The sequence below is a fragment of the Electrona antarctica genome (assembly GCF_951216825.1).
Source record: "Electrona antarctica genome assembly, chromosome: 10".
Lineage (NCBI taxonomy): Eukaryota > Metazoa > Chordata > Actinopteri > Myctophiformes > Myctophidae > Electrona > Electrona antarctica.
This window is the reverse complement of record NC_136791.1, coordinates 32136275-32160485: the sequence shown is the minus strand read 5'-3', so window position 1 is coordinate 32160485 and position 24211 is coordinate 32136275. Positions and strand designations below refer to the sequence as shown.

The window sequence follows — 24211 nt, the reverse complement described above, 5'->3', positions numbered from 1 at the left end:
CACACAGTAAACACGGCTCGACACATCCAAATATACGTCATGGCCAGTGTCCATTAATTGAATTAGTTGGAACTCTTAGCATCATCTGTTGATACAGGTCTCTGCCAAGTTAGTCTTCTCTCTCTCTCTCTCTCTCTCTCTCTCTCTCGCTCTCTTTCTCTCGCTCATTCCACAAGAAATCCAAGTCAAGTCAGAGTTTAAACTAGAAAAAGTGCCCCTCGGGGCACAGGTCTCCACCAGGGCAGGTCAGGTTGTGGCCTCCTGGTGGCGCTATAATAATAAGCCAATGTGAAAAGGGTGCCATTTCTTCTTACGCCTTGGATGGCAATTGGATGATTTGAGGCATTTTGTTCCAAAAAATGTGTTTTGCAAAAATCCACCTGTTGGTGGCGCTATAACAGGCCAATGTGAAAAGGGTGGGATATATTTCTCAGCCTAGTAGAAACATCTGTGAAAGATTTCACGTAAATTGCACGCTGCGTTCATTCATTCATTTGAGGCTTATTGTTAAAAACGGGCCAATTCTGTAAACTTTGAAAGCCAATGTTAGCCAATCAGGATGGAATATGAAATATCGGACAGATGTCTTGAATATGAATGAATGAATGAATCGTTGGCATCTAGGGAGTGTTTGTGCAAAGTTTGGCTCGACCGGGTTAACGACAGACTGGTGGAGACAGTAACCACTTAAACCCTAATTTATACATAATTGTACAGTGGTGTCGAATAGTAACAAATAGCTGGTCAACACCCACAACTGGTGTTTAGAAAATGTTTAGATTTTTTTTGCCTACAGTTAATGACATGCCAAAAACAGTGGATGAAAGTGGTTGAGGCACCAGCTCTGTTGCTGTTACAGCAACAGCTCTGTGTTCTGTATTTGCGTGCAAGTGTCAGTGAATGTGATTACACACACCTTTGTACACGTCAGGCACTCAGGCAGGAAGATGGAGAAAGTGAAACAAACATTTCTGTCTTTCTCTCTCCCACATAAACAGATAAGTCTGGTCTACTCAGCCTTTCTGTGCTTTAATTTAACTGAAAGCAGATGTTCCACTGACCAGGGACATGAAGCTTCCACAGGCCAGGGACATGGAGCTTCCACTGACCAGGGACATGGAGCTTCCACTGATCAGGGACATGAAGCTTCCACAGGCCAGGGACATGGAGCTTCCACTGACCAGGGACATGGAGCTTCCACAGAAGCAAGATCTTAGGGCTAGAACACACAAACTCACCTGATAAGTTCCAATGCCTAGGCTTTTGGGATCAATCTTCACCAGCTCAGCCATGGGATCTTGAACGCGTCTTCCAATGGACACTGCAAATATAACATACACATGAGTATTGAGCTTTGAAATATCAAATAATATAATATAATAATCAAGAAGTTTTATATATAAAATAAATATCGTAATTTACCTCTACACCAAGTTTCTTACAATAGAGGTCTACGAGAGTGGAAACCGAAAAAAGTAGTAATCTCTCTCCGAGGACCCCCTCTAAAACGAGATGATGCATCTAAAGGGGCTTATCCTTTAAATAAGAATTCAAAATAATATATCTTCAAATCTTGTTGGCACAAGCTACCTACCATCTGTGGCCAGCAATAATTAACTGTCTGTCTGTGTCCCTTTTGTGACCAAATTTGACTGAGGGACTGCCATTGGATTATTTTGAATTTTCATGTCATATGAAAGCATGGAATCATAGCTTCAAATTGACATATTGGTTGTTCAGTTTGACCCACCAGTTTTGCAGAAAACAGCGAGTTGAGAAAACAGGCTTGAAAGGTTCACTTCTGTGGTCACCTAGCTACATGTTTAAGCATTTATTTCATATTTACATGTCGATTTCAGCTCTGACACTATTGTGCTGACACTAACTGTGCTATTAACTCATTTTGGATAAAGAGTTTTTCTCCTTTGGTGAAAAGCTGAAGGTTGCGCCATGGCAGGCTCTCAGTCAAATCTGGTCACATATGGATGGATATCTTTGTATCTGTCTGTCTGCCTGTATCCCTTTTATGTCCATATGGAGCTCTCTATATCGGTCTGTTCTTGTCCCTTTTATGGTCATATATGGAGATCCCTGATGTTATCAGTATATGGGCATATGGGCCTGACCATATATGGGGGGGATCGACGATTGTGCAAGCTGCAAGCTGACTGTGAGAAGTGGACTGAATAGTGAATACAGTAAGTAATCAAATGGCAGTTGTAGGCTAGGGTTGCCATGGCAATCAATTGGCTCAGGCAGACACTGGGAATTCTACAGGTGTGGGGACTTAGGCTCATTAGGTCCACTGGCAGAGCCTGACCAGAGCCTTACAGTATGTGGCGGTTCTGGACAACCGTGTATCCGATCGACGCAAGGCCGGGCATAAATACAGTGAAAATAGCTGTGTTACAAGCTCACAACGTGTCACAGCTTGTATATCTGCTATTTTCACTATATTTAAAAATAAATCATTGCACAATAATCGTAATCAAGGCAAAGGTTTGAAATAATCGTGATACTGATTTGAAGTCGTGAGCCCGTCATCATAAAGTTCATCTTAGAAAAATAAAATCCATGACAATTTACCACACAGACAAGTCACGTTGACACAACCAAACAATGGTCTGTCTCAGGAGAATCCATTAATTGTCGCTTTCATAAACTCGCCATCAAATTGTAGTTATTGAATATGCAAATCCATGTGACTTATAATTACAGAAAATGCTAATTGTCTGGATATTACGGCTGGCCTGAGGGCAGGCCAATTCTAATTGAGAACAAACCCCTCCTCCCCAGACTCAGCTGCCAGCCAGCCACAGCATGCACACCTGTCACATAGATGCTGCACAAATGAGTCTCAACTACTGTTGACGAGAACAATGGCTTCCAATGGCCTGCTAACTTCCCAGGAATAGAAAGCCTGCCATTTCTATTAACTTGGATTCCTCATCGACATCGATGATATGATTGGTAGGCAGGTTTCTTTATTTTTTATAACTTTGTTTATTGGTTTTTTCACAGAAGCATTATTGAAATACTGGAGTAGAAAAATAATAAATGGTGGCATTAACAGCTTCTCTTCATAAACCCCACAAGTATAACGTACAAGAATAAATACATTGAATTTCCGGTAGGCAGGTTTCTGAACTGTCCACAGCCCTCCCTGAATAGCAAACGTATAAATGGATAAAGTGGTTACAATGATATAGTCCAGCAGCCGACAGGCTTCTTTTGTTTAAAGTGGGACATTTGGTATAGTCTTTTTTATTAAAATATTGTCTATATACATACATTCGTGAATCCATACATACATTCGTGAATCCACAAAGGGGTTTCTTGTGACCCTACCATTAACATATGCCTGGCAGGCAAAAATGTCAAACTTCCATTATGCTTTAAGCAGCATGTGACATGTCAAACAAGGGTTTTTTCATGATTCTGAATACATTCCAAGCATTAGTTTTGCACAAAATACACTCCTTTGGCTAAAAAAAAAAGTCATATCCACTATGGCCGTTTTTAGCCCAAGGAGTGTTATTTTTGTGCAAAACTAAACCCCCTAGTTTGACATGTCACACATGCTACTTAAAGCATAAGGAAACGTTGACATTTTTGCCTGCTATAGGATGTTAATGGTAGGGTCACAAGAAACCCCTATAAAAAAATTGCCCAATACCGACAGCCGGTCAGCAAGTGGATTAATGAATGTATGTATACTATATAGACAATATTTTAGGCCAATAAAAAAGACTATATACCAAATTTCCCACCCGTCCACCCCGGCTGCCGGACTAATATGATTGTGATGCTGTATTAAAACGCCCCTGGGACCCCAGACCCCACTTTGAGAACCTGTATTAAAACTCCCCTGGGACCCCAGACCCCACTTTGAGAACCAATGGAATAAGCAGCATAGAGATTTCCAATAGGGAGAATTACGTAGACCTACTCTAGCATCTTTAACGTCTGTTTTTCCAAACCGTTCGACGTGGATGGCAGTGAATGTTTATTCATGCTGAGATCTATTAACCCATTTTGGGCGGGAACCCCTTTTGGTGTTAGCATTATGTTATGCTTTAGCTATTGAAAAATAGCAGATCTACAAGCTTGTAGGTCTGCTATTTTTGAAAAATCGAAGAACCACTGACATAGAAACTTAGCTTTTTCAGAAAACTGTCATTTTTAGAATCTGATCTCAGGTCAAAATGGGTTAAAGTACACACTCACTGCATACCCTTAGTACAACAAATTGTTACAGACAGGGGGCAATCAGTGGCATCCAACTTAGACTGGCATGGTCCTTTAATGACTAAATCCGCAAGGTCTCATTGCGCTGTGAAATGGAGCCAAATGTACTCTTTTCCATGAAATATGCTGCCAGGAACCGGTGACAAGGAGAAAAATGATAAACACACTATACACATGTTCGTTCATGCACAGAAAAATACATGACATCACCACACACACACACACACACACACACACACACACACACACACACACACACACACACACACACACACACACACACACACACACACACACACACACACACACACACACACACACACACACACACACACACACACACACACACACACACACACACACACACACACACACAGTACATCAGCGTAAAAAGGCATTTATTTAACCACATAAAGGGCGACTTCACCCATTTTCAACCTGTCTTCATAAAATTGGTCCTCACTTATGCTGATGATAATATGGTAACATTTTTGTTACCACACCATGATGGCTGTGGACAGTTCAGAAACCTGCTTACAAGTGACATCATCGATGGGAATTTCAGGCTAATAGAAACTGCAGGCTTTCGACTCCTGGAAAGTTAGCATGCTATAATGGAAGACATTGTTCTCGTGTTGGAAATAAAAGCCCTGCCTGGCGATGATGTTACTGGAAGACAGGTTTCAGAGAGTGTCCAGAGATGACAGACAGAGTTGAATAAAATGGTCATTTCTTTTCATGAGCATTCGTGAGGAGCAATTATAATTTTCGTTTATTTATTTTCTTTTTTAATCTTCGCATAATAATGATATCCCCAAAATAGGGATGCCAAGATGATTGAGTGGTTAAAGTGACATAACAATATCCAAATGACACCATCAGGGGGACTCAAATACCATGCAACTGGCTGTACAATAAACAGGACTTTACCCCACATCATCATGGGACTTCAATTCACACAGTATACAAACTATCAAACCTCTAGTAAGGATTTGCTGTATTAGTTATTGGACTTGAACTCACAAGCCCAGAGGGCCCTACCCCAATGATGTAGGATAATGGGACTCAAAACCATATTGAAAATAATCAAACACAGACATGGTGCTGCACATTATAGATCATATAGGGATTATCTATCTATTAATTCCTTCTATCCATCCATGCTTCTATCCATCATCCATCCATCCATCCAATGTTTTTTATGTCTTTCCTCGTGTATCACACAATAATTCCCCCTAGGTTTCATGAAACGTGTGTTATATAGTTTGCTGCTACTGTACATTATCCCGCTGCAATTCCATCAATATGCATTTCCTCCAGCTCAGGAGAAGAATAGATTCATCTCATGTCTAGATGTGTTTGGATACTACATACTCCACGTTTGACAGGGTCACACAGCATTGCTTGGAAATGTACATTAATTTCTATGATCAGGGCAGAGGGAGTATGTATTGAATCGAGGCTTGTCCTCCTCTCTTTGGCTGTGGTGGGAGGCTGCAGCCTGAGATAATATTTAGACAGGGATGGAGTTTCAGCCCTGGCCTTGCTCGCTGCACCACCAAAACCCTGCTCTTCTCTCCCCTCTCTCTCTCTATATCACTCCCCGTTTTAATCTTCCTCTTTTCCGTTTACTATCCGGTCTTGCGCACGCCGCCTTTTGTATGGATCTGATTTGTAAATGGAGCCCTGTGCAATTCCCCCGCAGTTATTGAACTTTTACGAGCCAAATAAAGTTCTAGAAGGCAGAGGAGCAGAGAGGTAGAAAATGAGCGGAGCTCTGGGAGACAAGCATATTATAAAGAAGAGCAGAATAAAATGCAATAATACAGTTATCCAATCAACCGATCTGAGAGAATTCCACAGATCATTTATCAGCTTGAATTTTATAGTGTGCCATTTCAAATGTTTCTGTTTTATCACTTCATCACCAGTTTCAAGTCTCCTTATTGAAGCAGCAATACAAATGTTGACTCAGTCCACGTTGTTCTCTCTCAAGAAACTCAGATAGTACTCTGTGTACTATCAGAGCATTCTGGCGTGTGTCTTGTTTTATGCTGAAATTTGTTGCAGTAAAAGTATCAAAGTCAAATTAACGAACTGATTTAAATTAACAAACTGATTGAAAATCAAGGTCCAGAATTGTCTTGAACCTACATTTGTTAGAAGGCATCATAACATTTAGAACCAACAAGAGGGGGATTATTTTAAATATGACAGCCAACCTCCCCATGGTGTATTTAATTTATGTTTCATCTCACGATGGTGTCAATCGCTGAAAACAGCAGATCAACAACCTCTCAACATGTTTAGATCGGCTATTTTTGTTAAGAAACACATTTGTACGACAAAGTATAAGTCAGTCGTTTGGCTGTTTATGCTTAAAGTATGTGTTCCACCTAACATTTAAAAAAGTATATTGTGCCTGCAGCTGTAACTATTTTCCACGTGGTTGTATAGGAGGCAGAGATGTCTCTGTCTGTCTGTATTTGGATGTTTGTGTGTCCAGATCTAATCTCACAATCCACTGGACGGTCAAACAGTGCTCACACAAATTATATTAGTATTTTTATAATGGAAGTCAAAGGGGATCTGATTGACACACACACACGCACACGCACACGCACACACACACACACACACACGCGCGCGCGCGCGCACACACACGCACACGCACACAACTGTAGGCCTCCTTGCCTATAATGACCACAGCATCTAACGCTGCAGTGCACCCAACTCATTTTACGCCTGTCCAAAATCATGGCTGTAAGCTTTCTCATGGCTTTCATTAGGAGTTTTAAAAATATGGTCCTCAGCTCTGGGTGACCACAGGAAACTAGTGAGGGATAATCCACCGTCATCTGAGTTATGGCTTTTTATAGAGGAAGTCTGCTGGAAACATTCATTCTACAAAAACTTCTGTTTGATTCTTTTTAACACAGTCCCATTTCTTGGGGGATTGTGGCGTTTCTGCTGGGTTTAGTTGGTGTGTACAGTGTAGACTGTAGACTGTGGAGCGAGTCAAGGAGGAAGCAAGCACGAGAGACGGCAGGAGGAAAGGGATACAAAGAAAGGAGTTCAGACAGAGTAACACATTGTTTCCATCTCTGAATTGAATTTTATTAAATTGTTGTTTTTTTTCTCCCAATTTAGTCATTATTATGCCAATCTCCGATTCCTTGTGTATTCCATTCACTTGTCGTCTTGGCCAGGTCTCACTGGTAAATGAGGTATCGAAACTCAAAGTGACTTTCCTAGTTAAATGAGGGTTACGTACATACTACAGATAGTCCTATAGGAGAGCACAGACAATGTGTGTCCGTGACGTGTCTTCTCCGATACATGTGATGTCCATCCCACCTGACAGTGAGGAGGAGTTTCACCGGGAGGACATAACACATGTTGAGGTACCTATTCGACCTCGTATAGAAATGCATAGAAATAGTCATCGAGGATGATAATTAACCAAGAACCTATCATCAGTCTACAGTAACAGTAGAATAAACAAAGGAAATCTGTACATTGAAACTATAAACACTATAGGATGCCAGGTCAATAATGACATGTAACATAACATGCATATCTAAATAAATAAAATAAAAAAATACCTTTGCATAAGCCTGCAAGGTCGTCATGCTATGCTACGGGCTAAGTCTGAAGAGGTGAGTCTTCAGACTACGGCGGAAGATTGGTGGTGGGCAGGAATGTTTACTCCTGCACCATGCACCCAAGCACTGTTAGATTCTCTTCTTTATTTAGGGGCACTTCCACCCTCTTTGATCACTTCCCTCTTTGATCACTTTCCTCTTGGACTCCTCTCTCATTCCTCACACACTTTTCACTTAGTTATCAGAGACAGCAGCTATTATGTTTCCACATAATGTTTATGTATGACATTATAAAAGTGGATACTAATAAATGAATACATAAATAATTCCTCAATACATCAAAACAGCGTAAACAGGAGTCAGTGGCATAAACAGTGATGGAATAATTAATGATGTAGCAACTAAATACCTGCTACATTCCTAAGTTCAGGCAGTTGTTGTTTTGAGTCCTGCTAGCAATCATGGACTCAGTCTTTCACTCATTCAGTCCATAAACCACTTTGGTCTTGCAGACAATGAGCCCTACTCATTTTGGTGACCATATCTTGTCCACTGTGTCTAGATAATGCAATATCTATTGGTCAGATTGTCTTGAAACGTGTTGAGTAGCCTCACTAGCCTGGCATGGCTAGTGAGGCCCACGTGATCACCACGTAGATATTAGTCTGGAACTTCGGTGTGGTAGATTTCTTCATCAATTTCATAATTTCTTCGTCAATTTGGCCAATGTTTGACACATATTTATTGTATAGTTTGTTGATTACTATTGATTCCATAATCTTAAATCCTTGTCACTTCACTGTAGTTTTGGGAACACATCATGTGGGGACCCTCGTGAGGGTTTGATAACCTGATCTACTGATTCTGGTGGCCAGATCACATGGCCATTCCTCAAGTGGAATACAGTATCACCCTACAGTATAAAATACATGCCACCATGTAACTCTCACTCTGCCACTGATCATTTAGACATTTCTCGGCCATATCGGTATTGGCCGATGTTGGCCTTAAAATGCAATATCGGTATCGAACCGATATATCAAAATAATATATTGGTTTTAAGCCGATATTTCATTTTATAATAATTGTGTTGAAAATATATTTTTTTTAAAGACTGAAAAAGCCTTTTTTTGTAAGATGATGAAGGCAGCAGATTAATTATATCAGTGTTTTCTGGGGAGGTTTTGGAAGGGTTCAACAAGTTGGAACATTTTTAAATACAAATACTACATTCAAGCTGTTTATGTTGGGATATGGACCAACATTTCAATAACGGTGCATCTCTAGTTTTGGAATAAAGAGGCATTGTTCTTTCAAATTCAGTGTTTAGAAGCTTTTTTCAGAATTGACAAACTAGAATTATTCTGAATGAATAACACATTTTATAGTTGTAATGTCTCTCTGTAATTTGCCCATCCCCAGAATTATCTTGTTTAGCCTCATTAGTACGACTACTGAGGTTGGCAAGTGTCTGATCTGATCTGTCAGTGTTTGATCTGGTTAGGTGTACCAAGCAGCATAATGGCCTCTAGAGGCTGCTAGCAGGGACTTCATTTGTTACCTTTTCCATGGAAATTGATGCCATTCAGATTTCTTTTTTTATTGTTTTTGAGTGGTGTAAACCACTCCTACAACTGGCTTTGTTAGTTTACGTGTCTGTCTGTTCGTACCAAAAAATGAGCATGGTTGCTATGGTCACCCAGTTCACCCGGGTGTGATTTCAGCTTTGTTAGTTTACGTGTCTGTTCGTACCAAAAAATGAGCATGGTTGCTATGGTCACCCAGTTCACACGGGTGTGATTTAATTACGTCAGACATTACGTCAGACCACAGCTGATCAGTCTATATAAGACCTTACACCACTCAGTTCACACGGGTGTGATTTTTACTTTTTGAATAGCTCGCACAACCAATCAAATGGGCAAAGTGGGCGTTTGTCTGACCTGCGCTCCTCAGGTTAGGGTCCAGGTCTGGCATCTCCTTCACAGCCTCCGCACTCACACTGTAGATCGATGCTCCTGCCTCGCTGGTTATGCTGGTGGGAGGGGGAAAGAGATTACATTTTAGTTATGCGAGCTTGAGATGATGACATCATCAGTGACACCAGCGGAGTTTATCTGCTGTCTTGTGTGGCACTACTCTGTGTGCCAGAGTGGTCTCCATATATGGGCATGTTACATTTGTGACACCCACCGTCCAGGTGTCCACCCATTAAGCAATTTTAATATAATAGGAGTACCCACCTGACTGGCACTGAACACACCATGGGCCCTGTACTGACAAGATGCAATGTGGGTTATATACAGTATAATTCAATATCAAGTGTGATATGCTGTCATAGAACACAGATTTCTAAGAAGGGGCTCCACTGCTGGTGACTGCGGTTCCCTTCAGCTCCAGGGTGAGACATTTCACTCAAAGCATAAAACATGCATGCAGCCACATTTTGGGCACCGTCGACGGAGTCGCCTAATAAAACTAACCCTGACACTATAACATAGAAGTCTCCTGCAGCCAAGAAACATTACAAAAGTTGTTGTTCTTTCCACACTGTGGTTTACATTGCCGGCTTGTTTTGGGAAGCATGCCCATTCACACCACAAAAAAACGGCCTATTTTTTCATTAAAAGCATTTACAGCTGAACCATGGACAATCTAACAACATCACACTTGTGTGTTATAAAACACAAGCCAATCGCCCAGCAGAGTGCATTCATTGCCCATACAATCCGTGTGACGCAACTGCCATCTAGAGGCATGTTGAGTGTACTGCTTGCTACATTGCTAAAAGTTGTTACCAAGCAATCGGCATGAGAAACTGACCAGTGTTGGTACTCATAACCTCAGGGAATTAAAAGAAAAGTGTGGGGAACTGAAGAACCAAATACTATGGGACGGAGGTCCTGAGCTGAGCGTGCTCTACTCTTAGTGGATCAGGAGAAGGGCAGACTTTCAGCAAACAGTCTGAAACAGTCGGCACTCACAGGGTATTGTTTAATTCATGGCAGCAGCAGTCTGACAAACGGACGTGTTTGGGCTACTCAGGCCTTCATCAGCGTTTGCCTCGCCTAGGCAGATGAGACCTACTGTACCCCTATTGTTTTGCAGTACTTAAATATGTCAATCACATTTCAAATGAATACAGTAAATAACAACAACAATCATATATATAAATAAAAACTCTAATTAAATCACTGTCAGCTTGGAGAGTTGCCTCCCCCGTTCCCCTCTCAAATATTTAATATCTGAGCACTGTATTTTATGTCATGAATGTGACCTAATTGGACATGAATGCACATGGATACAACTCTTTATGTTAATGTATTCAGTTTTACAGTAGGCCGCTTATCCTTCATGGCCATCCAGACAGGACTGAGGCACAACAATGCTACTGATATCCCGTGTCAGTGGTCACAAACAGCACCCATCCTGTCACATTAGCCTATTGTTGTGGCCCACATCTCTTAGATGGGTGGACAGAGAGAGAGCGAGAGGGAGGAAGGGATGTGAAGGAGACGGCAGGGTGGGGGTCAATTTCTTCAGGGCTGACAGATCTGGTGAGGGTCACCGCCTGCCTGATTTAACATGACCCCCCCACCCCCCCCCCCCCCCCTCTCTCTCTCACACACACACACACACACACACACACACACACACACACACACACACACACACACACACACACACACACACACACACACACACACACACACACACACACACACACACACACACACACACACACACACACACACACACACACACACACACACACAATTTGTGCGATGAAATCTTTGTGACAGTCACGTCCATCACGCACACATACACATAAATTAACCCTCAATATACGTAATGTGTCTTGAGACGATGTGTTGTGATTTGGCACTATGATACAATTGAATTGAAGAGGAGTGATACAAATTCAACGTGATATAAAATGTGTGGATAAGACAGCGCCATACAGTGTGTCAGTATTCTTAGTATTATGATGAAATTGACATGTTTTGTTTAAACACATAGGGTTTCAACAGTATACCCCCATGTGTTTATTAATTAAATTATTTCCTTTACATTGTTGAAAAATACAATGAAAACAAAAATATTTAGTATATATCAGTAATCAATTATATACAGTATGTAGGACATTTATTGACCCATTTGGAGAGTTCCATATAGTCATACACAAACGCACACATATACAATCCCAGGGGCTCAATGGGTGTATTGTTGTTAACAAGAAGTGGCACAGATCTTCTGATGAGAATTACATTTCAATCAGCTTGTCCTCTCTGGCTCCCCATGCACCTGATGGCTGACATTTCACCATGGTTACGCCTCTAACGAGCACTGGCAGATGACCTTCACAGAGGTCAACGCTGAACTGGTCATTAACCCCCGTGTCCTCCCACCCCTCCCACAACATGTACCGTATACATGTGCACAAAGCGCACACACACACACGCGCGCCCAAACTAACCGGAAATCCTAACTAACGGAAATCTTGACACACATACAGTATAGACAGGCTCACGCACACACACATACACTAAAGGACACTATCACACGTGCGTGCATGCGCACGCACGCACGCACATCCCTCTCACATCTTGCACCAGTATACACTGTAGGTTCAGAGGCCACCAGTGGCCACTGCCGTGTCTGAACTAATTAGGCCTGCCACTGGGCCTGCTGGGTAACAGTACTGTCATGGATACAGCTCAGAGCCCTGATGCTGTGGCGACAGCTTGGATCACTGCCATCCAGCAGAAGGTTGTCTGTGCCCTTGTTCTCTGGCCTAAGTGGTTGAATGTACACCAGCAATGCCAACGAAGCAAGGCACATACTCACTGGCGGAGACAACACAAAGGCCCTGCCTTCAGCCCTGTCCCATCCTGGGGCAAAGTCATGGGCAGGATGCCCTGTCTGTCCAGCTACAGTACCTCTCTGAGAGAAACCCTCGGGCCCGCCTGACACACACAGGCCCTCTCTACCCCTCAAGACCACTGACATTGGAAGAGATGGATACACACTGATACTTCATTATAGCCCACTGACAGTCAGTGTCACACACACACACACACACACACACACACACACACACACACACACACACACACACACACACACACGCACGCACGCACACGCACACACACACACACACACACACACACACACACACACACACACACACACACACACGCACACACACGCACACAAGCGCACACGGTCAAAATCTTAATTAAAACAGCTCATCATATCTCCCAGAGAGCAGAAGGGGTGATATCATCACCACAGTAACTTGATACAGAGGACAGAGAAAAGGGCAGGGTGGAGAGAGAGAGAGAGAGAGAGAGAGAGAGAGAGAGAGAGAGAGAGAGAGAGAGAGAGAGAGAGAGAGAGAGAGAGAGAAAAGATAGATGAATGAAAGCAGGAAAGTTGTTTTGGGATAGGATGGAAGGACTCTTAAATCATCTTTAAAAGAAAACTAAAGACTTTGAAACCAAAACGCTAAAAATTAATTTCATTTTTCCAGTCATTGGAAATCTGCAATACCTGTATGCATATTGTTCCACCAAGCATGTGTGCTACTAAACTTAAGCCAAAGAAAAAGAAGAAACGTATAGGGATAATAAATCAAATTTACTATCCATCTTTCTTAGCTTGAACCTCAAATTAAACACACATTCTCCTTTTGCACATTTCTTGATCATTGCATCCATCCATACCCCACACACAAGGCAAAATGTGGCCTAATGTAAGATCTAATTCTACCAAAGCTCTCTTTGCTGGTTCCCCTCTTCAGTCACCTTCTCCACTTTCTAAGCAAATATAGAAACATTTTTTGAACAGACATGAATTTTATTCTATGCACCCCGAGTACGTACGGTAAATTGAATTTCCAAAGCTTTGAAGAGACAGTGCTAACTCAAGCCAACCTGAACACATGGCCAACAGGATCTGTGGAGTGGCAGTAGAGCTGTCTTCAGGTCCAGATCTTCAAGAGACATGAGTTTCAGAACTGAGCACCATTTGACCTTTAGAATTTCATTAACATATTGCCGGTGTCATCAAGACTGCCTCTGTCTTTAAATATAGATACGGTGCAGCACTACTTTGTGGACATGTGGATTTCACAGAAAGTTAATAACTTTTTGCATTAACACTGCACTTCATCTGAATGTCTAAATGGAAAGTCAACAGAAGACAAAGACAAAAGAAACAGTTTTATATTCTATAAATGCAATCACAAGTTCAATCACGTTATAAAGATGAAATTCTGCATCTGTGATGGGTGCACATATGTTGCATGTCTGCGGCAGGCGCACACATATGCATTCCCCATATGGATTGGACATTTGTGACACGTTGTCAACGCAGACTCCACTAACGACCAGAGCCATTGAAGGGAGAGTTCTGCCAATGAAGGGGCAGAAAACAGCCCAGTCACGTGGTTCATGTAACTCGTTTGTCAAGCCCATAGACTCCAATGCATTCCGTAAACATAGAAGTCTATGTAGAAGAGCTGCCATTGGACTGGCCCCATGAAGTAACTCAGTAAACATAGAAGTATATGTAGAAGAGCTGCCATTGGACTGGCCCCATGAAGTAACTAAGGCTATGTAGAAGAGCTACCATTGGACTGGCCCCATGAAGTAACTAAGGCTATGTAGAAGAGCTACCATTGGACTGGCCCCATGAAGTAACTAAGTCTATGTAGAAGAGCTGCCATTGGACTGGCCCCATGAAGTAACTAAGTCTATGTAGAAGAGCTGCCATTGGACTGGCCCCATGAAGTAACTAAGTCTATGTAGAAGAGCTGCCATTGGACTGGCCCCATGAAGTATATGTAGAAGAGCTGCCATTGGACTGGCCCCATGAAGTAACTAAGTCTATGTAGAAGAGCTGCCATTGGACTGGCCCCATGAAGTAACTAAGTCTATGTAGAAGAGCTGCCATTGGACTGGCCCCATGAAGTAACTAAGTCTATGTAGAAGAGCTGCCATTGGACTGGCCCCATGAAGTAACTAAGTCTATGTAGAAGAGCTGCCATTGGACTGGCCCCATGAAGTAACTAAGTCTATGTAGAAGAGCTGCCATTGGACTGGCCCCATGAAGTAACTAACTAACTAGAAGAGCTGCCATTGGACTGGCCCCATGAAGTAACTAACTAACTAGAAGAGCTGCCATTGGACTGGCCCCATGAAGTAACTAACTAACTAACTAGAAGAGCTGCCATTGGACTGGCCCCATGAAGTAACTAACTAACTAGAAGTGCTGCCATTGGACTGGCCCCATGAAGTAACTAACTAACTAGAAGTGCTGCCATTGGACTGGCCCTATGAAGTAACTCAGGAGCTGCCATTGGACTGGCCCTATGAAGTAACTCAGGAGCTGCCATTGGACTGGCCCTATGAAGTAACTCAGGAGCTGCCATTGGACTGGCCCTATGAAGTAACTAAGGAGCTGCCATTGGACTGGCCCCATGAAGTAACTAAGGAGCTGCCATTGGACTGGCCCTATGAAGTAACTAAGGAGCTGCCATTGGACTGGCCCTATGAAGTAACTAAGGAGCTGCCATTGGACTGGCCCTATGAAGTAACTAAGGAGCTGCCATTGGACTGGCCCCATGAAGTAACTAAGGAGCTGCCATTGGACTGGCCCTATGAAGTAACTAAGGAGCTGCCATTGGACTGGCCCTATGAAGTAACTAAGGAGCTGCCATTGGACTGGCCCTATGAAGTAACTAAGGAGCTGCCATTGGACTGGCCCTATGAAGTAACTAAGGAGCTGCCATTGGACTGGCCCCATGAAGTATATGTAGAAGAGCTGCCATTGGACTGGCCCCATGAAGTAACTAAGGCTATGTAGAAGAGCTACCATTGGACTGGCCCCATGAAGTAACTAAGGCTATGTAGAAGAGCTACCATTGGACTGGCCCCATGAAGTAACTAAGTCTATGTAGAAGAGCTGCCATTGGACTGGCCCCATGAAGTAACTAACTAACTAGAAGAGCTGCCATTGGACTGGCCCCATGAAGTAACTAACTAACTAGAAGTGCTGCCATTGGACTGGCCCCATGAAGTAACTAACTAACTAGAAGTGCTGCCATTGGACTGGCCCCATGAAGTAACTAACTAACTAGAAGTGCTGCCATTGGACTGGCCCTATGAAGTAACTCAGGAGCTGCCATTGGACTGGCCCTATGAAGTAACTCAGGAGCTGCCATTGGACTGGCCCTATGAAGTAACTAAGGAGCTGCCATTGGACTGGCCCTATGAAGTAACTCAGGAGCTGCCATTGGACTGGCCCTATGAAGTAACTAAGGAGCTGCCATTGGACTGGCCCCATGAAGTAACTAAGGAGCTGCCATTGGACTGGCCCTATGAAGTAACTAAGGAGCTGCCATTGGACTGGCCCTATGAAGTAACTAAGGAGCTGCCATTGGACTGGCCCTATGAAGTAACTAAGGAGCTGCCATTGGACTGGCCCCATGAAGTAACTAAGGAGCTGCCATTGGACTGGCCCTATGAAGTAACTAAGGAGCTGCCATTGGACTGGCCCTATGAAGTAACTAAGGAGCTGCCATTGGACTGGCCCTATGAAGTAACTAAGGAGCTGCCATTGGACTGGCCCCATGAAGTAACTAAGGAGCTGCCATTGGACTGGCCCCATGAAGTAACTCAGGCAAGGCTGGGGCTTTACAATGTGTTACCAGCCCAAATATGGACATCAGTGCAAATCAGTACATGCCCACATATGGAGATACCCATGGGTGTGCCCAGATTATGCCCATATATGTACATCCCTGCCGTCAGTACACATCGGAATAGTTTGGCTTCCGTTGTGAATGTGTGTAGGCTATATGGAGATCATTGATAACAGAGAAACAGAGAGGGAGAGGGGGATATGAAGAGAGAGGGGAGGAAGAGAGGGAGGTGGAGCAGGGAAGGAAGAGACAGAGGGGAGGAAGAGAGGGAGGTGGGGCAGGGGAGAGAGAGGGGTAGGAAGAGAGAGAGAGAGGAGAGGCAGAGAGGGAGGTGGAGCAGGGGAGAGAGAGGGAGGTGGGGCAGGGGAGAGAGAGGGGTAGGAAGAGAGAGAGAGAGGAGAGGCAGAGAGGGAGGTGGAGCAGGGAAGGAAGAGACAGAGGGGAGAAAGAGAGGGAGGTGGGGCAGGGGAGAGAGAGAGAGGAGAGGAAGAGAGGGAGGTGGAGCAGGGCAGGGAGGGAGGTAAAAGAAGAGAAAGAGGGAGAGGTCCGCGGGAAGGAGAGCGAGGGAAAGAACCTATTTCACCGACGCAAGAACCTGGCCAATGAGTACCACAACCTGAACACTCTGATCAATAACCTGGCCAATGCTGAGTACCACAACCTGAACACTCTGATCAAGAACCTGGCCAATGCTGAGTACCACAACCTGAACACTCTGATCAAGAACCTGCCCAATGCTGAGTACCACAACCTGAACACTCTGATCAATAACCTGGCCAATGAGTACCACAACCTGAACACTCTGATCAATAACCTGGCCAATGCTGAGTACCACAACCTGAACACTCTGATCAAGAACCTGGCCAATGCTGAGTACCACAACCTGAACACTCTGATCAAGAACCTGGCCAATGCTGAGTACCACAACCTGAACACTCTGATCAATAACCTGGCCAATGCTGAGTACCACAACCTGAACACTCTGATCAATAACCTGGCCAATGCTGAGTACCACAACCTGAACACTCTGATCAATAACCTGGCCAATGCTGAGTACCACAACCTGAACACTCTGATCAATAACCTGGCCAATGCTGAGTACCACAACCTGAACACTCTGATCAAGAACCTGGCCAATGCTGAGTACCACAACCTGAACACTCTGATCAATAACCTGGCCAATGCTGAGTACCACAACCTGAACACTCTGATCAATAACCTGGCCAATGCTGAGTACCACAACCTGAACACTCTGATCAATAACCTGGCCAATGCTGAGTACCACAACCTGAACACTCTGATCAATAACCTGGCCAATGCTGAGTACCACAACCTGAACACTCTGATCAAGAACCTGGCCAATGCTGAGTACCACAACCTGAACACTCTGATCAATAACCTGGCCAATGCTGAGTACCACAACCTGAACACTCTGATCAATAACCTGGCCAATGCTGAGTACCACAACCTGAACACTCTGATCAATAACCTGGCCAATGCTGAGTACCACAACCTGAACACTCTGATCAATAACCTGGCCAATGCTGAGTACCACAACCTGAACACTCTGATCAATAACCTGGCCAATGCTGAGTACCACAACCTGAACACTCTGATCAAGAACCTGGCCAATGCTGAGTACCACAACCTGAACACTCTGATCAAGAACCTGGCCAATGCTGAGTACCACAACCTGAACACTCTGATCAATAACCTGGCCAATGCTGAGTACCACAACCTGAACACTCTGATCAATAACCTGGCCAATGCTGAGTACCACAACCTGAACACTCTGATCAATAACCTGGCCAATGCTGAGTACCACAACCTGAACACTCTGATCAATAACCTGGCCAATGCTGAGTACCACAACCTGAACACTCTGATCAATAACCTGGCCAATGCTGAGTACCACAACCTGAACACTCTGATCAATAACCTGGCCAATGCTGAGTACCACAACCTGAACACTCTGATCAAGAACCTGGCCAATGCTGAGTACCACAACCTGAACACTCTGATCAATAACCTGGCCAATGCTGAGTACCACAACCTGAACACTCTGATCAAGAACCTGGCCAATGCTGAGTACCACAACCTGAACACTCTGATCAATAACCTGGCCAATGCTGAGTACCACAACCTGAACACTCTGATCAATAACCTGGCCAATGCTGAGTACCACAACCTGAACACTCTGATCAATAACCTGGCCAATGCTGAGTACCACAACCTGAACACTCTGATCAATAACCTGGCCAATGCTGAGTACCACAACCTGAACACTCTGATCAATAACCTGGCCAATGCTGAGTACCACAACCTGAACACTCTGATCAAGAACCTGGCCAATGCTGAGTACCACAACCTGAACACTCTGATCAAGAACCTGGCCAATGCTGAGTACCACAACCTGAACACTCTGATCAAGAACCTGGCCAATGCTGAGTACCACAACCTGAACACTCTGATCAAGAACCTGGCCAATGCTGAGTACCACAACCTGAACACTCTGATCAAGAACCTGGCCAATGCTGAGTACCACAACCTGAACACTATGATCAATAACCTGGCCAATGCTGAGTACCACAACCTGAACACTCTGATCAAGAACCTGGCCAATGCTGAGTACCACAACCTGAACACTCTGATCAATAACCTGGCCAATGCTGAGTACCACAACCTGAACACTCTGATCAATAACCTGGCCAATGCTGAGTACCACAACCTGAACACTCTGATCAAGAACCTGGCCAATGCTGAGTACCACAACCTGAACACTCTGATCAATAACCTGGCCAATGCTGAGTACCACAACCTGAACACTCTGATCAATAACCTGGCCAATGCTGAGTACCACAACCTGAACACTGATCAATAACCTGGCCAATGCTGAGTACCACAACCTGAACACTCTGATCAATAACCTGGCCAATGCTGAGTACCACAACCTGAACACTCTGATCAATAACCTGGCCAATGCTGAGTACCACAACCTGAACACTCTGATCAATAACCTGGCCAATGCTGAGTACCACAACCTGAACACTCTGATCAATAACCTGGCCAATGCTGAGTACCACAACCTGAACACTCTGATCAATAACCTGGCCAATGCTGAGTACCACAACCTGAACACTCTGATCAATAACCTGGCCAATGCTGAGTACCACAACCTGAACACTCTGATCAATAACCTGGCCAATGCTGAGTACCACAACCTGAACACTCTGATCAATAACCTGGCCAATGCTGAGTACCACAACCTGAACACTCTGATCAATAACCTGGCCAATGCTGAGTACCACAACCTGAGCACTCTGATCAATAACCTGGCCAATGCTGAGTACCACAACCTGAACACTGATCAATAACCTGGCCAATGCTGAGTACCACAACCTGAACACTCTGATCAATAACCTGGCCAATGCTGAGTACCACAACCTGAACACTGATCAATAACCTGGCCAATGCCGAGTACCACAACCTGAACACTCTGATCAATAACCTGGCCAATGCTGAGTACCACAACCTGAACACTCTGATCAATAACCTGGCCAATGCTGAGTACCACAACCTGAACACTGATCAATAACCTGGCCAATGCTGAGTACCACAACCTGAACACTGATCAATAACCTGGCCAATGCTGAGTACCACAACCTGAACACTGATCAATAACCTGGCCAATGCTGAGTACCACAACCTGAGCACTCTGATCAATAACCTGGCCAATGCTGAGTACCACAACCTGAACACTCTGATCAAGAACCTGGCCAATGCTGAGTACCACAACCTGAGCACTCTGATCAATAACCTGGCCAATGCTGAGTACCACAACCTGAACACTCTGATCAATAACCTGGCCAATGCTGAGTACCACAACCTGAACACTCTGATCAATAACCTGGCCAATGCTGAGTACCACAACCTGAACACTCTGATCAATAACCTGGCCAATGCTGAGTACCACAACCTGAACACTCTGATCAATAACCTGGCCAATGCTGAGTACCACAACCTGAACACTCTGATCAATAACCTGGCCAATGCTGAGTACCACAACCTGAACACTCGTCAGTACGTCGTCAGTGCAACAATCCCACCGGCCCAGCTGATATGCAGCGCTTCATCATGCATTTTCCGTTTGCGGTAGATAAATCTTGCTTAATTTCCTAAAATAAAATACAAATAATAAACCTTATGAATGACAATAAGATGACATACATTTTTTACATGAATCAAATTAATTAAAAAGATCATATTTTGTTTTAACTCTCAGGGGCAAGTCACAAGTTATGGGAAAAATGTACAGCATAATCAAATAAGAGTATAGCCTTCAGTAGTTAAGTATAATCATTTATATACAAAACATTAGGTCAGACTGCTCTTAAGTGTTGGTGACTCATAATAACAATGTTAACTTATTTTCATTATCTTGAACGTCACTGTCGTAGAGAGAATTCCAACATATATCAAACATACATGCACAAACAACCCAGACCCTGTCCCAGCAGCTCAAACAGCTTGGGTCCATTGTTCAGTCAGCTGAAAAGCCTGTCCTCAGGGAAACGAATTGAGGGAGAGTCCCTTACGAACACAAACGCATGCAAACACAAACACACGCAGATACACGTCGTGTCTGAAAATGATGACATTTTTCACAGGGAGAGCGTCCAAATGGCAGGTGTCAGAGGCCGTCAGTCTCTAGCAGGGCGCTAGGAGGCAGGCATGCACACACACATACACACACACACACTCAACTGCCAGCGCGAGGCACATCTGAAAAGAGCAAAGCCTCACAGACACTCATGTCAATCTGGGAAGAGGGCTGGGCAGATGTACACTTGTCTCACACCCACACACACACCCACACACACACACACACACCTTCACATGCAGACAAGCAGTGGAGCGCACACACACACACACACACACACACACACACACACACACACACACACACACACACACACACACACACACACACACACACACACACACACACACACACACACACACACACACACACACACACTCACACACTCACACACACTCACACACATCACATGTTGGTCACGTCACACGCCAGGAAGCACCAGAGAACAGTAGCACCCTGAGGGTGGAGAGGAAGAGACGAGGGAGCGACAGAGAGTGACCACCAGTGGGGTGAGGTGGGTGAGCGACCCGCCACCTGCCAGTGCCTAAAGGCACGTTCATACTCCAGTTTGAGGTGATAGCTTATCACCGCGGTGTAGCTTTTTTTAAAGATGGAGTGCCGTGATTTTTTTTCCACCCTTAAACATGATCACCAGTTCTTGTTGTTATATAAGGAGGTATAGTTTTTTCTAAAAAGTGTACAGTATTTGTTAAAATGATGGTTTTTTGTGGACACACCCACCAGTTAATTAGGTATGCATGAGTTTAACCTTAGCACCACCCACCTAATCCAGTCCCTCCGCCTCCACCTTTAAGACCACCCACTTGTCCTAGTCCCTCCCCCTCCTTATAAAAGGACAGCCCATGGCTCTGCCCTTTTGTTTACAAAATGACAAATTGGTGTCTGTAATGTAACAAAAACAATTAGTTTGATAGATCATTTAGCATGAATAATTTGCCAATATACTGTAGGCTATTGATTTCCTCCAGCCAAGCACCCTGGCATTGAAACTGTCCTTTATTGACACAAAACACTTGCAGCTCTGCCCTAGGCACATGATGCTCTTGACAGAAGACTCTCCACTCTTCTATTGCTCTGATCAAACTCAATTTACAACATGAATATGCCGTTCCTTCTGACTGCATTGAGTTTCAGCAAAAGTCGTGTTGCCAGATTTAAAGAAACAAGCGGCCAGGTCCACGAAAACAAGTCACAGAAATTGCCTTGAATATTTATGAAAACGTTTCAAAAACACCAATCCTTTTAACAACATCTGAGGGTAATCTGAGGGTCCTTCACATGAACCATTGGTCAAGTCAACCACATCTCCCCTGCAAGTTACTTATATGAAAACAAGCCCAAGTCGCTTGTAATAGCCAGACATGGCAACATGACTTCCAGCGCGACACAACAGATACTTCTAATTCTTGACTTTACAGCCCTGTATAAGTATTAGGACCTACATATTGACTACAACAGCCAACACACTGTGATAGTGATAGTGATATAGTGAATATCACTTCTTTTTTTGTTTTGTTGTGATAATCGTCCCTACTATAGAGTTCCTCCCTGCCCCCAGTTAACCCCTGGGGGTCAAAAAACCTTAGGTTTCGTTTTTGGCTAGGTGGCCCAGGCGTCATCCAATCAGGATAGAGAGGGGCCTTCCGCCAATCATGATCGAGCAGGGGCAGGCCATGGTGTGTGCGCTGTTGGCCTGTCGCATGTCCCCCCACTGTAGAGCGTGCATGTGCACATCTTGTTAGTTACCGGGGGGACTGGGGCTTTTTCCAAATCACCCAAATCACTGAATGCTCCTTTAATCACATTAACCAGGCATCCTTATTGTGAGCAAATTTTGAAACACTATTTAAATTGCAAAAGCACCAAACTACTAGCCTGGGGTCCACCTATGCTTTCTATGGCATGCCATAGGCAGCTCCCAGCAGGATCCGTCGGGAGAATCTAGAAACAGCTGCGCGACATGAGACATAATTAATTAGAGCAACAGAGAGAGAGGAGTGTACGTGTGTGCGTCAATTTAACAAAGGTGCAGACGTTCAGAAATCAGCAGAGAGTGATCGACGTTTGCGCTACTCTATGTCGAATTGAAGTGCACTCGGTCCCAGACTTTTTTTTTCCTCCCTGGAAATAAAAACGTCTGGGTTTCCGAGGCTACCAAACTACAAGCTCCACAACACATCATGTGTTTTTTCCCCTAACTTTACAAGCTAAAAGTTACTTACTTTTATTGTGGACCTACATAGCAATGTTGTTGTATCTGATCCTCTGTAATTACGAAAACTGTATATGACAAAAGCATGGTAGCTCAAGGCGGTAATTCCGACGGAGCATTAGTCCGACATGCAGGAACCGCTCGAACATGTGCTGCTCCCGTGCTTGCGGTTATGGTTAGGTTAGGGTTTGAGGTAGGTTGTCGTTTGTCGGACCAATGACTAGTCTGAATTAAGTACTGCACATCTGCACCCGCTCAAACATGTTAACGTTGGCCTGCGATCCAGCGAGGTTCCTCTGTAGTAAAGACACTAACTGTATACAGACATCTAGTCTCTCCGGCTGACCGGCACTTTCTCCACCCATCTGTCAAGAGTAATTAAGATAGAAGTTAAATAGAGCCTGGTGTAGGATACGACCAGATTCCTTGTTTGTCTGATGCAACGTGCAAAGCAAGTGTTTTAGCTTATTGCAACCACAGGTCGTGTATTTCCCGTCCGTCCGTTAGTCACCCCACGCCTCCATATATGGTCACGCATTGTGACATCACGTTCACGTCTAGTCACCCACACCTCCATACGTATATGGCCATGCCTCGTGACATCACGTGACATCAACATGGATCTTCATATATGGGCATATATGTAGTTGTGACGTAGGCAACATCGCCAGGGGCCCTTATTGAATGTCAATATATGGCCATATCATTTCCCGTGGGTTCGTTCATCACCTAGATCTGCATATATATAATAATAGAGC

The 24211-nt window shown here is 44.0% G+C and overlaps 1 protein-coding gene across 2 annotated transcripts in view; it reads right to left on the bottom strand.

Moving 5' to 3' along the window:
* Positions 1-24211, bottom strand: part of srbd1 (S1 RNA binding domain 1) — a 96108-nt gene that overhangs the window by 34246 nt on the left and 37651 nt on the right. For both annotated transcript variants that reach the window (XM_079512108.1, XM_079512107.1), the window contains exons 15-16: positions 9797-9888; positions 1239-1321 (exon numbers count right to left, since the gene is read on the bottom strand). In XM_079512108.1, the coding sequence (XP_079368234.1) occupies positions 1239-1321; positions 9797-9888 (175 nt within the window). The remainder of the gene's footprint in view (positions 1-1238; positions 1322-9796; positions 9889-24211) is intronic.